This window comes from Strigops habroptila, chromosome 5 (assembly GCF_004027225.2).
Source record: "Strigops habroptila isolate Jane chromosome 5, bStrHab1.2.pri, whole genome shotgun sequence".
Lineage (NCBI taxonomy): Eukaryota > Metazoa > Chordata > Aves > Psittaciformes > Psittacidae > Strigops > Strigops habroptila.
Genome location: NC_044281.2, coordinates 6,568,904 through 6,587,875, shown reverse-complemented (window position 1 = coordinate 6,587,875; position 18,972 = coordinate 6,568,904). Strand labels below are relative to the sequence as shown.

General features: G+C 43.1%; 1 protein-coding gene across 2 annotated transcripts; it reads right to left on the bottom strand.

The window, feature by feature from the left end:
• Window positions 1-5,348: 5,348 nt before the first annotated feature.
• On the bottom strand, window positions 5,349-18,639 carry COPS8 (COP9 signalosome subunit 8). 2 transcript variants are annotated; one of them, XM_030487146.1, is made up of 8 exons: window positions 18,489-18,639; window positions 15,077-15,147; window positions 13,678-13,726; window positions 12,110-12,242; window positions 11,034-11,141; window positions 10,489-10,551; window positions 9,290-9,331; window positions 5,349-8,020 (listed from the first exon to the last, which is right to left on the bottom strand). In XM_030487146.1, exons 1-8 carry the CDS (start codon window positions 18,564-18,566, stop codon window positions 7,941-7,943), a joined length of 624 nt encoding a protein of 207 aa, XP_030343006.1. In that variant the 5' UTR covers window positions 18,567-18,639; the 3' UTR covers window positions 5,349-7,940. The 2 variants fall into 2 exon arrangements, with proteins under 2 accessions (XP_030343006.1, XP_030343007.1); XM_030487147.1 differs by lacking the exon at window positions 18,489-18,639 and adding an exon at window positions 17,098-17,398 and having other exon boundaries at window positions 6,559-8,020.
• Window positions 18,640-18,972: the final 333 nt, after the last annotated feature.

Sequence of the window (18,972 nt, the reverse complement as noted above, 5' to 3'; positions counted from 1 at the left end):
TTCTTGTTCCCAGGCTCTCCCTAGAGACCTCTATGTGGAAGAGTTACACTGCCAACTCTCCAGGCCTCCTGCACTCTCTCTGCAATGGAAAGTTAGACATCAGTTGCCTGCAACTTTCTAGTTTAATCACAGAGTTCTTTCAGGACTCTGATAAATACTGTTCTCTTGGCAGTTTCCCAGTGTCTTACTTGCATAATACAGTCTAATGTTTCCCGTGTATTTACTGTAAATTGATCTAGGTACCCTGGGCTATCTGTTGCAAAGCACATGTTGGGGTGGGAATCTGCCCAGTGTCTGCAATAGCAAAGACTGATGCAAAGAACATTGTGCATCTGCCATTTACCTCACTGTCAAGGACAATTCCTCCCAATTCTCTTCCCGACTTCCCACCTGCAATACATTTAAGTGACCCATCAGTTTGAGCACCCTTTGACAAGTATTGCTTGATTCTAGTTTTGCCCTTCTCATTTCCTGTTCACATTTTACAGGCTTTTCCAGCCTCCTTGTTTGCACAAGCTTTCTACTTAAAGTGCCATCTTCTCCCCAAAACACTTCCTCAGCTCTTGCACGGAGCCACCGCAGGGGTGTCAGGCTTTGGCTTGCAGTGGGGCATGTTTCACCCAGGCTGTGAAGTGTCCAGGTTGTACTCAGGCATCCTGCTTTGATTGGTTCTTTCACAGTTTTTGGGGTTTTTTAAACTAATGACTTGATTTTTTTGAATGAATCCCTTCCCCAAAATAGAGAATTTATTTGGCCTTTTCTCTCCACCCGCATGTGAAACCCAATCATATCGTGACAGCCAGAGTAGTTCTCCAGCTAACATCTGTCCCAAGCATCAGTGAAAAATAGATCAAGAGTCTTCTCTTGTCTACCACTACCTGGTTCTAGGCAGTGATGACCACTGCATTCAAATTCTCTCTGTATCTCACCCCAGTCAAGCTTTGGGGTCTATCTACGTGAGGTACCTAAAATCTCCCACTGTTACTACCTGTTCCAATCATTTACCCCCCTGATCATGAGAAGGATACAGCTGTAATAACATAGTAATAAAAATGCAGTACAGGATTTCCAAACCCAAAGATTTCATAGCAAGTTCCACCCTAAACACACTCAGTATTTTTACGCTGTTGTACTTTATCTCATCTGCCCACCCTACTTTGTGTGGACTGTTAGTCACAAGCAGGTGCTCTTCCACACAACAGGAGAGCAGTCAATCTCCAGTGGTTGCCACACTCCCCAGGTTTAGCACATGCCAGCCCAGAAGACTGAATACATAAGCAGCTCCACAGGATTTAAGTCAGGTAAGTCCCAAGAGCCAAACTCTGAAAGATCAAGCACTTCTGATGCATCGGATTAAGGCTGAACCCATTTGCCATTGTGACTGATCACAGAAACAGCACTAAGCTTAAACACCTGGGAGCAGCAGGTATTTATGCAGGTAACCAATTTGTAAAAACAAATACTAAAGGGATGAGTTATTTCCAAGTATTAGCTCTTTTAAGGGCAGGGTAAGCTGAATACGCCATTTACCTTGCATCAGCTGCACTGTACTGACAGCCTAAAAACACAACATGTGTGAGCTGGAACGACAGCAAAATGTTTGAACTAAATACCCTTCCCTTTGTCTGCTGTAGGATTACGTTATGCAGTGAGACTTTCACTGCATATGGTATTAAGTCCCACATGTTTATTCATAACCTCAGCCTAAAACCTGGTCACAATCAGCACAGGAAAGCACAACGCATCATCTTCCTATCCTGCGTTTGAAAAGCTCAGGCCTGCTATCAGGGCTGGTGTGCTCTACCTCAGACAGGCTCGAGTCCACATAAAGAGACAATGCGATAAAACACGCTTGATACCTCAAACATCTGCCAGATTTAAACACCTACCAGGGTGTGCCCTACCTTGTGAATCAGAGGCCAAGTCCTGTTCCCAGTGCAGGGATCTACATGTCTTGTCACCTCAGATGGATTCTCATCACATACTTGTACACCAATCTCAGCTTTGATGGGCTGTTATAATACAAAGTGAGATGCTAGTCATGATTCAGCACTGTTTGTTCTATCACTTATCCTAGCGTAACGAAGGCTCAAATGGAAGCAAAATTGTGTTCCTACTTCCAAAAACCTTCATTCCTTCCCAGTCCCATACTTTTATTACCTAAGAACATTCAAGAGACATATCCACATTCACTGCAGTGCTTTGGAGCTGACTGTAAGCACCCCGATTACTAATGTTTAACATGTTCTCCACCTATTTACACCGAGTTGTGCCACATGGCGAGAGCATCCCACACGAAGTTCTTTGCTGTGAAAGCACAGAAGAGTCTAGCATTTAATAATCAATCCTAAATTCAGGAAAGCAGGAATGCACATTACTTTCATACAACACAAAGTCTAAAGAAGTTGCAGACTTCCCAATTGGTATGATCTGAGAATGTAAAATGGTGTAAGTTTGCTTCCCATCATAAACCAGCACCTCATTTGCCTTTCACTTGTAATAGTCCATTGAGAGTCAACTGCAAAACTGTATTTTGTTTGACACCAGACAGAGGCAATGTTGTTGGTTTAGGGGTTTTTTCGTTGTCCACAGCTAGCCAGGTGAAACCACAAAACCTCAGTGCACTGAACTGCTGAAGTGCAATAACTCACATCATCTCCCAGTGCACCAGCTCCAAAGTATAAAACCACAAGGCCCATCACAGGCATCCAGTAGGATTTCTCAGATTTAAGATAGCTACAGCCAAAGTACAGTAGACTATTACTTCAATATTTAGGTACTTTGAGGCAGAATAGCCATTTACTTTGTTTCCATTGCTTCTGACAGACAAATATTCCAAATTCTAACAAATAGAGCTAGGCTTTGATTTTAGTTTTCGTAAGTGGACTGCAGGAAGCTTGCCAATCATTTACTACATTACTAAAAAGTTCCAATTGATTCCATATTAGAAGGCGACCATTTAAGTGCACTGGAACAAATTTATTATGTCAACTGTGACCTGAAGAGGAAAGCCTCACTGTGGACTTTCACAGTGACTTACATGCCCTAGTCTTCACAAGGCTAAGCCTATATAATCTTGTGAGCCCTTTCTTTCTACTCTTATAGTCACTCTTGGATTTTATCCAACACATATTAATAAACACTTTCCAACACCTCAAAGGCTTTGGGACTGCTGCTCTCAATGCAGGAAGCCAGGCTCTGGGCAGCAGATGCTCTGAATTGCCTGTGGCTTGGGAAGTGGAAGGGCCAAGCCAGCCAGCCCGGAGAGTTCTTCCTAGAAGTAAGAAAACACTAACATGCTGTCTGGACAATGGCCCAGCCAGCTCCAGCAGGGCAGGACAAAAGGTAGAGCAAACCACCCACCCAAGATCTTTTTTCCAGCTTTTCCCTCTCCTGTCTCACACAAGGTTGCATTGCATACACCCCAGGTTGATGGAATACACATTTAATGTCAGCACTGTCAGCTCTCTCCTTGCCTAGGCAGAACTTCTATGTCTAAGTTGAATCATCAATCTGTGTCATTAATTTTTGAAGCTCTACAAGACATTGATGGTGAGAGAAAAGAAACTAACGAGATTCACAGAGTCCAGTGGTTTGTATGTTGTGCCTGTTACCGCTGCAGCCAGTCACCCAAATAAACTCAGGCCACTAGAGGAATCAGACTGAGCTGATGCTCTTTTCACCCTTAAAAGGAGTTTCTCAAATGCTTATAAACTGGACTGGCCAGTTTCTGCACATATTTTATAGATTATCAATGCAGGAAAACCTCCATTTGGTTTCAGAATGAATCCAGATTACTAAAACAAGGAAGAATATTATTATCCAAGAATGGCATCTGCAGCAGGATCAATCAAAATGCATTACAGCAACCCTAGTACTGTAGTGTTGCTGTAATGCAGTGCCTCCTGAGGCGTTTTTCTACACGGGCATTCTGCTTTCATTTTCTTAACTGAGTTACTGACAGCTCTCATCACAACCTGGAAAATCTCCCAGGCTCTGTTATCAAAGCCTATGGATTATTTCCCCGAGGATCATTAGCAGGGAGGCATATTCGACTGTTCTGCCTCCATACCCAGTTTATCCTTTTCTGACCACCTTTGAGCTGAAACATCTTTCTCTACAGAGACTCTAACTGCAGTTTCAAATAAGCACCACTGACCAATACAGGAGAGGCTAGGAAAATGCAAAGCAGCAATGAGCAGTGTTCAATTACATGTGGGATGCAGATGAAAACGGAAAACACTAAACTGAAATGGTTGAAATCTTTCATGAACCTCTGCTCCCAACTGAATTCTTAATGGTTTCTTAACCCCAACATCCTCCTGCTCCAGCACTGTTCCAGCACTGCGGACGGAAAAGCATTTCGAAGAATTCCAAACCCCACACCAGTTGCTTCAATTAAGATAGTAAATATGAACACAAAAGTATTTCCTCTTTGTTGGGTTGAAAGCACAGGGTTAAAGGAGCCCAGGTAAGGATTCAGATGTTGGAAGATCTCACTTTAATAATTCACACAACCTGTTTACCAGGATAGGGTTCTGGATGGGGCTTGCCAGAGCAGGGACAGTGTAAACTGAAATCCTTTAACACAGCTCATGTCTAACAAATGGACAACCATTTCCTCTCAGCAGAATTCATTACTGACCCCGTGAGACTGCAATATTTTAGCACAAGATAGGCCTAAGCCAAGAGAAAAACTTCTCTACAAATATGTCTGATCTTAGCTTTTGTAACCCATGCATCACAAAGGTTTTTACACTTGTCCATAGTATCAAAACACTCAAGCGAAGACCATAATATGAGTTAGAGCAAGCCTAAAACCAGCTACCGTGCTGTGACTACTCACTGCCTTCAAGAGAGCTGAACTCTCCTACCTTTGCTAGCAAGCTTCTATCTTTGCTTGCTAGGTTAACCACAGCTCTACAGACAGGTTTCTCCCTACATTTCAGTGACTGGTTAAGTCTTCTTCATCTAATGAAACAAACCATGCTATACAAGAACATCTTTCTACCTGGTGACCCAGGATATGGAAAAGCTGAATTTGTCTTCAGCCATTAAATCCAATTGTGGATTTTGTTAGTGACCTACTGTAACTCCAAAATTTCTAAAAATACAAATATATATTTTAAACCTCCTTCCAGAGTACTTTGAGATGCCCTCATTCCCATTTTTAGAATCCATGGCACAGCGCAGTTCAGGAACCAAATCAATCATGACAATATATCACATAACCTCCACAAAAAACTACAATATGCTTGCCGCTGGATGGAAATGTCCTGTTTCTAGATACTGTGAACCAGCTCATAGCCTGCTGCAGGATAAAATCATTCACTACTTTTAAGAACATGTTGGGAAATTAAAGATTTCACTTTATTAGCTCAATACACACCAACCAAGTCCATTAAAGGTCTCATGACCGCTATCAAAAACATCCCTCAAAGCCATTTGCACTAGCTGTATCATTGGCCTTTCCCGGTTACGAAGCACAGCATTCCATTTGACTGTAATACCCCTATTTCTCCAACATTTAATACCTCTAGCTCCTTTACCAAACCTTAAAGTCAGCTTGCTCCTCACCTGCCCATTTAAAACCTAAAAAACCCAAGGTGAGCGTCTAGACAGGGGAACTGGGCAGCATTTTGGTTAATAAAAAAAGAGAAATACTAAATACATAGGAGACTACTTGAAGATGTGTGGTTCGATTTTGGAGGCAGCTTCAAATCTACTCATTTTTTCTACAAAGAATCAAATGTGGATCAAATGTCTACTTCATATACAACAGATTTGTCCAAAACCACACAAACTAGTAAACTGAACAGGACTTACTAAGAGTAAGTAGCAGGTAGCCAGTCTGCCAGCTGGAGGAGGCTACCTGTCCTGGGTTCAGCTGTAGCAGTTATTTTTACCCCTTCCTAGCAGCGCAGTGTTTTCGACTGTAGCCTGAGAACAACGCTGATATCACACAAATGTTTTAGTTGTTGCTGAGTAATGTGTACTCCGATCAAGGACTTTTCAGTCTCATGCTCTGCCAGTGAGGAGGGGCACAAGAAGCCGTGAGGAATCAGAGACAGGACACCTGACCCAAACTAGCCAAAGGGGTATTCCATACCACAGCACATCATGCCCAGTATAGAAACTGGGGGGAGTTACCCGGAAGGCCCAGATCACTGCTCGGGTCAGGCTGGGTATCAGTTGGTGGGCGCTGAGCAATTGTATCCTCTCCCCTTGTTATTTCCCTTATCATTATTATCATTGGTGGTAGCAGTAGTGGTTTTGTGTTATACCTTAGTTAGTGGACTGCTCTTATCTCAACCCATGGGATTTACATTCTTTCCGTTCTTCTCCCCATCCCTCTGGGAGAGAGGCGGGGGAAGAAGGTGGGCATTGAGTGAGCTGCTGCGTGGTTCTGAGTTACCAGCTGGGCTTAAACCACAACAATATGTAATGTATTGTGCCAATCTTTAACTAGTCCAATTCAAATTAGACCAAAAAGAATTCATTTTAAAAAAGAGCCAGACCAGAACAAATGTTCTCTCAGTTAAACCATGAAGTACGCAATGTCAGTGTAAACATTTTCTTTAATGTCACTGAAGATAAATTTAGAAATCCAAGTCTTAGGTGGGTTTCAAATAAATAATCATTTTAAGTGTTTACGTATAAAGGGAGCTCTCAAAGCAGCAGTGCACAGTTTACAATTCCTCCCTGCTAACACATCCCCCAAAAGAGAATGTACAGTAGGTAGTGCACACTGGAAAGAACAATCACAACGTACAGCACACTTGCCATCTTTGATGACAAGTTTCATCTTTGATGAAACCACTGAGTGTGACATTGGAGAGGAGGAAGAAGCAAACGGAGGCATGCACTGCCCTTTAAAGCACCACTACTTTCCCCATAGCCTATTTACCAGCACAATACAAATCAGAAGCCTGGAAATACAAGCCAGCTTTCTGCTTCCAAAACCCACTCTCAACTCAAAGTTTATCACAGCAGTGCTCTGATACAGAAACTCTATTCCTCAAACTGACATTGCAGCATAACACGTCACCCCCATCCCAACTGGTCTCTACTCAGAGACACTTACCCCAATGTTTCAATCCCTCTCCAGTAACTACAGAGGTAATCCAGGAAGCTTAAAGATGGGTAAGAGTTGTCGTTTTTTGTAGATCCTGGCCCAGACCCAAGACATGACAGGCTTCAAGCAGGTGTATGATTAGCCAGCAGAGTACCTGGTGTCCTACATCACTAATAACACCTTCCAGAAGTAAAAATTCTTCCTCCAAGTCAAGATTTGCTTTTCTTAGACAACTCCAATTATTCTGCTGTAAAAACACGCCCAATGTGAAATTTCTCACCTCAAAACAAGATTTAACAATCCAGGAAGACCAAGAGAAGATCAATTACAAAGATGCCACAAATACACTTCCAAAGAAGTTTCTGTAAATTGTTTTCTTCTTTAAGTTACTGTTTCATCAAAACATTTTCTCTCTGCAGATAGGGGTAGGGCAATCTACCACTCTTTGTACTTTAGTTCAACATGCAATTGATCTGTGTACGCACTGCAGTACTCACCATAGAAGCACAAAAGCTACTAGCATAAATTCCTCAACACAACTAACTTGCTCTTTCTTCTCCATTTCCAGTATACCTGAAAAACAGTTACGCCTCTCTCTGCTATGAGTCAATAAAATAAAAACCCCCAAAACTTACTATGTAATACTGCTGTGTACCTACTGAATAAATATTACAAGAGTTAAAGGATTGTTTCAATTGCTAGCTTGGCTTTGGCAAAACACTAATTGTGCTAAGACACGCTGTATATGTCACACATTTGAGTAGGGGCCGCTGCAACGTTTAACAGATACAAAAATCAATCTTAGATTTCTAAAACTGTCAGTACACAGGATTCCCAAGTTGTTCTGGATATAAGAGCAGAGTAATCAATTTTCAAGGAAAGCCACATAGTCAGTCAATCTGGCCAACTGCTGTTCATTTGGAATTGGTGGAACTGGAGCAGGTTCTACAAAGATAAAACAAAGGCATCATTAATCAAATTAAGAAAACAAATTCATCTGCAATACCAGCCATTACGACAACAAGGAAAACATTAAATGCATCAGACTGTTAAAAGAGTCTTATGGGGACATCTCTTAACTGCATCTCCTACCCATGCAGCTTTAGCTGAAATTACTTTTCTGTTATCTGCAACCTTACACAGTCCAAGAGTTACTAACAGCAAAGAAGGCAAAATACAAGTTGCAGCTGTCAGCAGTTTTTTTGCATGTACTGGAGTCTCAATAATGAGGGCTGACAGTCCTTTTGCTTGACAACAAAAGCTCCTGGAGGGCTTCAGTTGCTCCTTTCCTTACAAGTTGCCATACTGAAGATACCAAATAAATCTACTGGGTTATCTGACTAATGAAACACAGCAAAGTACTGAATGGGATGCAGGAGAATAGAGTGCACATGCAGATCATTACATAAATGCCAGCACACCTGAGATTACGGTTTAATAACAGGTTGGAAGACAAGTGACTAAATCCAGGGAGATAATTAAAAACCAGAAATTAAAAAATAGCAGGAAAAGTTGTATTTACTCTTCCTGAAGAGTTAATAACAGACCAGGATTCAGGATATACGTAAGTGGACATACTGCTTACGGCTGCCAGTATGTGATAGAGAAGGCTGACAATCAGAACGCTTTCAAAAAGCAAGAGCCCAGGCTCTTGAAATTGGCTCGGAATTAAGCCTGTAAATTTAAGACACTCTTGGCAACTATCAGACACAGCAAGCCACCAATTCAGACCTGCTGTCACTATTCTGTGAGCAACAGAGACCACAGTGTTTTGAGAATCAGCATGACATAACACTACACACCTCAATCTACTGCTGAGCACTAAGGAAAACCAGAAGATGGCTTCTGTAGAAGTCCCACATCATGCAAGAGCAATGAAAGCTATTCAGAGTTGCTTTGTGAAGCAATTGCCTTTATGTCAAAGGTTTTGTTTCATTGGGGCTGTCTACCCCTGCTTTGGAATCTGCTCCCTACTTCAGCTCCCACTTCAACTGGAAGTGAGAATCTCATACACTCCTTAAAACGTGAGGGAAAGAGAAGACAGAGGGAGAAACATGTTTATGTAGCACCTGACTGGGGTGGGTTTTTTCAGGGAGAAATAACAACATTCACTTCTCTAGGACACAATTCCCATTTTGCCGTGCTGGTAAAATTGTATTTATATTAATCATGCAAGTTTAGACATATGCACATAGATTATTCAACAGAACATACCTGATGAAGGAATAAATCTGTTAAAAGAAGCTTCCAGCACACCTGAAGGAAAACACACAGAAGTGAGCTCAGTGGACCAATTTTAAACAGTTCTTATACAGCAAGCCAAGACTGGATGAAAAGGTGATTAAAGTTAAACCTGTTCATTTATCGTATTTTACTTCACAGCTAAAAAGCAGAATAGCCAAGGCTTAGCTGGTTAGACATGCAGCCTCAAAACAGATTAATCTCCTGCCTCCTTCCTTTGCCTCAACAGTAGTTCTTGCAGTCACTTTTGGAAAAGAACCACATGTAACTAGCTCCCAGTACTTGTAACCACCACATATTCTGCAACCAGTTCATACAAAACCCGATCACATACAAAAGCTCAGGGCTCCAGTTGGTATGTGCCACTAGGGATAAATTTCAACACCTTGCCTGGCACATGTTTATTGTGATGTTCTGGGCTCTAAACTCCTAAAAAGTCAGCCCATACAAACAGTGTATTTTCTTAGCCTAACAGATGTTGCCCTTTTAGATATGCTGTAATGTGGCTTCTTCTTCCAGAGCTGCACTGTGCAGTTTAAGAGTAGTTATTTCATCCTGCCTTCATAGCTTAACTTTATCTTTGCCACAGCCAGCCATAGATACAGCTTTAGCAGAAAAATCCCCAAACCAAAACCACCAAGCATTTCTGCAGGCTGAGCTTTGCAGGAACAGATACTGTTATCAATATTACGTCAGTGAAGACAAGATCCAGCAGAACAAAGTTTAAAAAGCAAAGGACCAAGGACTGGAGCTCCTCAGACCATAAAAGATCCATCAGATCCCTGCCCGAAGTAGTTCTACTTCTCCTGAAAAACTTCCTAGGTTCAAACTGGTATATGTTTTACTCATCTTTATTAGATTAAGACATGTCACTTGAGGTCATCCAACTTATGTTCCACTGCAGCAGAGGAGGAGCAGGAGAAATCATAGCATATCCTGTCTGCTTTTGTTTAAAAAGTTAATTTGAGGATGTAGTTTAATCCAAACTACTTGTAACCCCAAACCAAACCCACTACTTTGTACTTCGTACATCTCTAAACATTCCATGTTTATAAGCAGCATAAGCCCCCATAAAAGAGAAGAGAGAATATGCAAAGTTTTAATCAAAAGCTAACACCTAATTACTAGAAAACGCTAAACTCAATGTCTGATGAAGTAACAGCTCCACCTACCTGGCTTTTTAGGCATTACCATACGAGTTGAAAAGTCTGCTTGCCAGCCCTGTTCTAATACACCTGAAAAGGCATTTTTACATTAGTAAGAACAAACATCCTGTAAAATTGCTGGAAATGCAAAATAAAGATGCACATTAAGACCAGTAGAAAAGCATCTCGGTTCACAGCCTGTATGCTGTAACTCCAAGACATACTACTTATGAAAATGCTTACATTTAGGCATGTAGTTCAACAAGTAACATCATGAAAGTAATAACACATGGAACTAGCTTAATCCACCACCTTCACCCTTCTCTCACCACTGAATTGCCTTAACGCTTCCCATATAGAAGGGACAATAACCAGTGGTAACTAGTAGCAAAAAAACCAAAACCCAAACAAAACTTATCCATATCCAAGACATTTTTCTCTATTCACTGCCCCATCCCATCACTTCTCTTTACAAGTCTCAGAAGTAGTACAAATGTTTATTTACCATCACTTGCAGCTCTCTGATCTCAATCACCCGTAGAAAAACTATTCAGTGAATAAATGCAAAGTACCTTTCACAGCTTCTTCTACGGGAAGCCCGACAAAAGCTGCAAAATCATCTGCAACTATTGAGGTATATGCCTGAGAAACCAGTCCAAAGGCTCGTTTCCGAGTTGCATCTAAGGAGAGAGAAGCACCGTAAGAAGACAGACTAATTTCCATAGCTAGAAAAACCTGAGATTTTATGTCCCAATTCTAACACTACCACCCTTAAAGCTAGCACTTGAGAAGTTCCCTCTCCCTTCCCACTATTCACTGAAGTACCACAGCCAGAGATAACAGCTTGCTCTGTGCCACGAAAAACCCCCTCAGTGACCCATTCAAGTTCCAAATGCAGTTTGCAACATCTTGGGTACTACCACCAGGATGTAAATCAGTTTAGGAAACTCTGCTTCTGATGGCATTCTCCGTTTGCAACGAGCTTGTGTGTCAAATAGAATCAGGAAAAAGAAGAAAAAGAAGAAAACCCCCAATAATTACTTAAACTATTAATGCCTGTTTCGTCACATCTGCTTTGACACCAAGGTGTCTAAGAAAAAATCAGTTGTTTTCTAAAGCTACAGAGAATGTTACTGCAAAATACCTTAGGAGGACTTAGAAGTCTGCCCTGCCCTCTAGCAGCAGGGCTTTACATGTTACTGTTACACAGTTCATAAAACATTTGTCTAAACAGACACTTAAAAGAAAAACCTTTACCTAAATGTCACAAGGTTCTCAAATACCAAACCAAGTTCCCTAGATCACTACTTAGAAGTCTGATCAAACTGGATAACTGGTGGCCTGGTTTGCTGTTACAGAACATAGTATATGAAATTCCAATATGAAAGAACAATCACATACGCAATCCTAATGAAAACAATTTAACTTGTTTCTGCAAGTTATTGTAATGAGCTTTTTGTTCACATCTGGTACCTAAAGTCCTTGTAAGTAAAACCCACAAAAACCTGGCAACAATCATCCTGACCACTTGTGATTTTTCAGAATAAGTAGTCATTTATCTACTTCTCTGTTTGTGTTTGAGCACGCAGTAATAATTTAAGCCAACATATAATTAGTTCCATGCTACCTTCAGAAGTTCAATTTGTACCTCTAAGTGCTTCCATGATTGGTTGAATAGTCTCAGACCACTGATGTGCACTGATTGTTGTATAGATTCCTGGGAAGTCTCTCTGCCAGATTCTTTGTCCCACTGACCAAACTGCACCAAGTTCAGCATTTGCCTGTTGTGACAAAAACAACCAAACCCAACAAAAAGTTAACCCAGAGCAGTGTATTCTCTACAGTGCCCATACTGTATAAGCAGATTTCCGCTTCCTTTCCCCACTGCAAGAGTATATCACAACCCATAAAGACAAACACAAAAGCATTGGGAAATCTTGTTCTACCACGTACCACCATTGCAAGCTCCCTGACCTGTCCTCTGCCACAAGGTTATCACCCATGCAAGCAAGGTCTGCTCGCATCAGTTATACCAGTGCAGGCTAATATGACCAGCTAAAACAATCATTGAGGGTAATCTGCCCTCAGGCTACTGACTGGAATTGCAAAAAAAGACAGGCACAGCTTATTTTCTATTTAGAGAGATGCTTGCTTCTTCAGTAGAGGCTTCATAGACTGCAGAGGCTGTTTGTACAGTGCAGGCAATTTTCAGCTTGAAAGTCTTGTAACCTTGACAACAGGTCACAAGTAATACAAGGACATACTCACTACAACTGCTCTCCCACTACTGGTTTTAAGGGCTACTTTTACTGTGTTAAACTGTCATTTGGTCAACTAGACTCCAGAGCACCCTGTCAGAACAGCAACCAAACACCAAACTGGATAATAAAGTAATACTTTCCAGTTTAAGGAGAACCAATTTCTTTCTGAAGTTAAGACTCATACTACTCGTTACTTGGTTTAACTAGAAGATTCATCGACACATACACATAAGGAAATGCTACACTTTGAGGTATAACTCTCCCAATTCTTGCAATGACTTTCCCCCACCATTTGAGAGAACCAAGTCAAATTTGGTCCAGATGACTATTAATTCAACTGATGCAACTACTTCTTTTGTAGAGAGAGAAAATTATTTCAGAACTATCTGAGAGGTCCCAGATTGACTGTGAGGTTTCTTAATACAAGCTTACAGAACACTTGTTTCCCTGCAAGACGTATGATCTCAAACTACAAACCCGACAACAGGAAAGCCTGGAAGCATTTCCAGTATTTAGCTGAATCTTCAAAATGCATCTCTGATCCAAATGCAGTGCAAAACAAGTGCCTTCAGAAAGTTAATAAATTTGAAGATGCATCTTACCTCAGGCCACTTTCTGCTGCACAAGGCATCCTGCACCCTCAGGTGAAACGTGGCCCCATCCCAGAGTCAGATCCATTACTTTCCTCCAGCTGACTACACTTTATCATGAAGCTTTCTATCAAAAACTCTCCAGACTTACTGAATTCTATTGCACCCGATTGATTGTGAAGAGGTAACAGATGAGCAACTAGGAAATCTTAATACCAATATGCCATCTGCTGGGCAAGCAGTTTATAGCACAGAACTAAGCCCAAGGCTACTTCCCAAACAGAATCCTCGGGGGAAGAGAGTCATTATTAGCAAACTTGTATGAAACTGGTTTAGTATCAAATGGCATTTCATGAATTACTTACAGATTTGATAGCAGGAGGGATTCTTTTCCAAAGATAGCGTGCATTATTCCTAAAAAAATTTAAAATTATTCTCAGTAACATGTCTGCTACAAAGAGACACCAAACAGTTTGTTCAGACACCGTAATTAAGAGTCTGAGTGCTTTAAAATATTCCTTCTACATCTAGTGAAGTAGAAGAACAATGTTGCTCTCGAGCAGACAACATGAGTGCCATAATAAAACCAATAGTTCATTAACTGCCTCATTTAGCACCAGTTCAGAAAAGGTTAATCATTCACCTGCCCTGGGCAGCATTTCAGAGGTTACTTTTGCAGTTTTACTTTTGGAATAGCTGCATTTTTGATTGCACAAATAGTAACTTATCAGTGTGTTGTGGTTTAGACCCAGCTGGTAACTCAGCCCCTTCTTCCCCTCCCTGGGCAGGATGGGGAAGAGAATCAAAAGAATGTAAAGCCCACCAGTTGAGATAAGAACAAGTACAGTACAATGATATTACTACTACTGATAGTAATAATAATGATAATAAGGTAAATAACAAGGCGAAAGAATATAAAACTAGAAGGGGAAAGGAAAAAAACCCAACAATAATGCACAATAAAATTGCTCAGAAAAACTCAAAATGAAAAATAGAGAAAAACACTCACTGCTTTCCATTAAAGCATAAATCTGAACCTTCAAATCCATTTGAACCAAGGTTACCTGTATCAGTTTCAGCATTTTCAGGGAATTTGCCCTGAAAGATTGTATATCTATAAGGCAAAAAACCCCCACTCCAATCTTCAATTCCCCAGACCAATCCTTACTTGGGCTTGATAATCAAGCACAGCAATATCATTAATTCTGCCTGAATAAATACTCAGCAATTTCTCCCAAACATAGTAAATCAAGTTCATAGAGGGCCATGGTTATGAACCACCAGACTGAACTCAAAGGATTACGGCTTCATGCAGATTTAGCTCATTCAAGCCAACAGTATCCCTCATTTTTACCCTGGACAGTTTAGAGTTATCCTGCTGTAATTTAAACACAAGCAGCAGCCTGCAATGCTACCGAAAACAAATGCAGCCTTGAAAAGCTACAAATCAACACACTGAAGTGCTCAACACTTGTCAAAGGAGCCAATTTCACTGTTTAAGGATCTTTCATCCTAAAGCCAACCTCTTTCCCTACAGTTCAAAAGGGTGGGCAAGAGCAAAGGAGAATAATTTTCCTGACAGAACAAAGGGTAAATAAGACTTAATTCTGTGAATAATGAAAAGAACCAACCAAAAACCCCACAGCACTGCCTACATGTACTTTGTTAGTCTCACACCCAACTCCTAGTATTCTGGCAACTGCAGTTCAAGCTAATAGTGACAAATTCAGCATCTGAAGTGAAAGATAAAGACAAACCACTTACATGTCATTATGCAACAGGTATAAAGCTAGCAGCTGGCCATAAACAAGGGGGGTTGCAATTCCTCCAGGGGCCTGAAAAACACATACAAACCAAGTTGGTTACATATTTTAAGAGCAGTATCTTACAAAATACAGCAGGAAGCCAAGTTTAATGAAAACTGAACACTCCAAGACAACTTTTTCTTTTCCCCACATCACATAATAGGTCTGAACAAGTTGTCAGAGTTGCTGTGTTGTATCAGTGCAGCTGCATCTTACGATGAACAGAGAACTTGCACACGCCAGAAGTTTTACTTAGTGAACTTGGCTTTGCTGCATGAATAAAGTAAGGTTACATCTTTCATTACTCCAGTGTTCTAGCTTATGACCACGAGAGTGGTAACCACCTCACTTCACAGTTCCTTACAAACAGCTGGGTTTAGACACACACAATTATCTTGAGCTGAACTACAGTTCAATTCAGGGCATTCCACCAGAGCAAAGCTTCTTTGCCCACTTCAACTGCCCTTCTTTAAAACCTAAACTAAGTTTTGACACTCTCCACACTCCAGCCAGACCTCACAAATCATACAAGTAGAGAAAAATGAATTAGAATAAAGTTACACAATTTTGAAAGTCTATAATAATCTAAAAGCTGAAGAGATTTCCAATGGGTTTTAGCAATTTATCAAAAGACAGCGCAGCAAGCACTCACAGGAAGCCAATTATGCAGCTATTTGATTTAATTACATGTGTGATTTACAGGCTCATCTGAGCCAAAAGCAGGTGATTAGCTGTGTCGTGGAGCAGATATCACCCCCAGCCATTCTTAGCTGTGCCATGGAGCAGGTATCATCACCCCAAGCCATTCTTACGTTGTTCCCAGGGCTTGTCACCTACGTAAAAACACAGCAGTTTCTGCAACTGTTCCTTGGATTATGCCCAGTAAAACAAAGCCAAGTCCATTAATGCTGCCTGTCTGAACCGTGTAAGTTCACCTTTAGGGCGTCTCTGTACTAAAAAGAAAATTCATTAGTTTCTCTGCCAGATGACTAGCGGAACAGAAGGGAAAGCTAACTACCAAAGCTAGATTTACAATCTACAGTCCTACTGAAGAAGCTCTGTGGCTGCATCTGCCCTGCAAACAAATCCAGCTTACATACCAACTCATGATCTGAAACACAAAGGCTGTCAGCAGAGGTATCAGTGTACCCACAAGAATCTTCACGTGGATGCAGATATGCACAGCAAGCCACTCAGCTACTTTCATTAAAGCATTTGGGAACAGATACCAGGGGTGCATCTGTTGCCATTTACTCTAGGAGCTTGCTGACAGAGACAAACAGAAGCCCTGAGCAGAGCACGGTCTAAGTTCAGTGGCTTTGTAATAGCCCCTGGGAACCCACCAACTCCATGCTCTGCAGCAGGGAACTGAGGAGAATACACTCAACTTCCTCAGATGGCTGCAGAAGCAAAGCCCAGAACAACCGGGCTCCATCCCTGACACTCAGAACTGAGCCTGACAGAACCCTCCAGCCTCCTCACAGGAGCCAAAAGGCAGCCAATGCCATTGCAAGTCAGGTTCAAGCAGCTTGCCCAAACCCAAGTACCAGGCACTGTTTGAAGCTTGTTAATCTGAATGGGAACACAAAGGTAACTCCACTTATAGAAATATGGTGTATAAGAACCAACATTCCCTCATGTGGAGCCATTAACTGTTAACACATGCTGTAGTCATAGGAGTAACACCATCTCATAACCTTCAGTATCCCCCTACCCACACTTCCCTAACACACACCTTAGCAGTAAGTGCTGTACTCGTGTGCTCCTCTAAAGGATGGGAATGCACACACCTTCAAAGCAAGCTCTGAACTGCTCCCACCAGGAAGGGGTAGCCACTCTCAGCTCTCCCCAGCGGTACAAGGGCACTCTTCTGCTTCTCTACGCTCAAGTGCCCATCACTTGAGGCAGCAGGTAGCTCATTCTCAGCACAACAATCTCCCTCCAGCTCCACAGCACTTTCCTACAGAGCTCAGGGCACACCAAGAAGCTACAGCACCATGATGAGAACATGAGAGGCACCTGGGCTCTGCACTGAAACTCCAGCTGAAGCTTGATGACACACACATGGCAAGTAGGGACCCCTCCCCTCTAAGGATTATGTTTTCCACTGCCAAATCCACTGTGATTTATCAACACCAAAGTTCCGCTGCTGCAAATGACCACGTACTTGAACAACTGTCTCCCTTCAAGTGCTAGGGCACCAACACCTGGAAACTAGAATCACTAAGAATGCACATAAGGGGAAGAATCCAAATTTTCCCTTCTTTCAAACCTCTCCAGTGAGATGTGTGAGCTTCCCATTTCAAAAAGCACTGGAAGCTCTGCAAGCCCAGAAAGGGTCGATGGATATCACCCAGGAAGTGCTATCAGCATTAACATGGTGCTGCTTGGAATGGCTGAGGGACCTGGGGGGGCTTAGTCTGGAGAAGAGAAGGCTCAGGGGGGACCTTATCCCTCTCTCCAACTGCCTGACAGGAGGATGGAGCCAGGAGGATGGAGCCAGGAGGATGGAGCCAGCCTCTGCTCCCAAGGAACAAGGGATGGGACAAGAGGAAATGGCCTCAAGCTGAGCTCCTCTCTCGCACAACACCCCTCCCAAAAGACCCCAGTAATTATACTAACAGAGCTCTCATCTATCTGCAGTTTGCCATTTTCTCAAGTGCTTCTTGGCAGGCTTCTGCCCCAAACCCCCACCAACCTCAAACACACACACGAGCAGAGCACCATACATCTCTCCCCTTGCAGCATCAGGTTATGCTCCCAAACCAGCACTTCCACAGAATCAACCAGGCTGAAAAAGACCTTTAAAATCATCAAGTCCACCCGTTCCCCAGCACTGCCAAGGCCACCACTAACCCATGGCACTGAGGGCCTCGGCTACACGTTATGTGAACACTTGCAGGGACGGTGACTCCAGCACTGCCCTGGGCAGCCTGTTCCAATGCCTGAGCACCCTCTGGGGAAGGAATTGTTCCTCAGCTCCATCTAAACCTGCCCTGGTGCAGCTTGAGGCCGTTTCCTCTTGTCCCATCCCTTGTTCCTTGGGAGCAGAGACCAGCCCCCTCCTGGCTCCATCCTCCTGTCAGGCGGTTGGAGAGACCGAGAAGGTCCCCCCTGAGCCTTCTCTTCTCCAGACTAAACCCCCCCAGGTCCCTCAGCCGTTCCTCATCACACTTGTGCTCCAGGCACAGCTCCGCTGCCCTCCTCCGGCCCCGCGCACCCTCAATGCCTCTCACAGCGCGGGCTCCCGGGCAGCACTCCCCAGTCACAGGGGCCGCCATCACCGCCGCCCCTGACACACCCCCCACCCCCGCCGCCATGGGGCGGTGCCGAGCCCTGAAGCCCCCCGAGGCCCCCCCCGGCCGCGGCACCTCGAGCTCCTGCGTCTCGCACTGCTCCAGCAGCCGCCTGAAGCCGCCCGCGCCCTCCGCCATCACCGCCACCGGCATCTTCCCCGCACCACAAGCGCCAGAAGACGCGACCTCACTTCCGGCGCACACAGCCGGCCGCTCTAGCCGCCGCTTTTGTGCCCCTGGAGGACTGCGCGACGGCATAGGGGGCGTGGCTTACAAGGGGGCGTGGCCAAAGGGGCGAGGTCACGGTTTTGGCGCGCCGGGGGTGGGGGGGCGGCTGTGGGCAGCACGTGGGTCACAGCCTGCGTGGTGCGGAGCGGGTTGGTTATACCATGTGCCCCCCCGTTACCTCTGTGTGTGATAAACACAGCACGTTAAGGTGTCTGCATGTGTATATCACACATCGCGTGATGTATGACACATACACCCTTTACTGCACGTTGCATGTACAGTATAACATAGCATATATATGGGTACATGCACCCGCCAAAATAGCACGAGT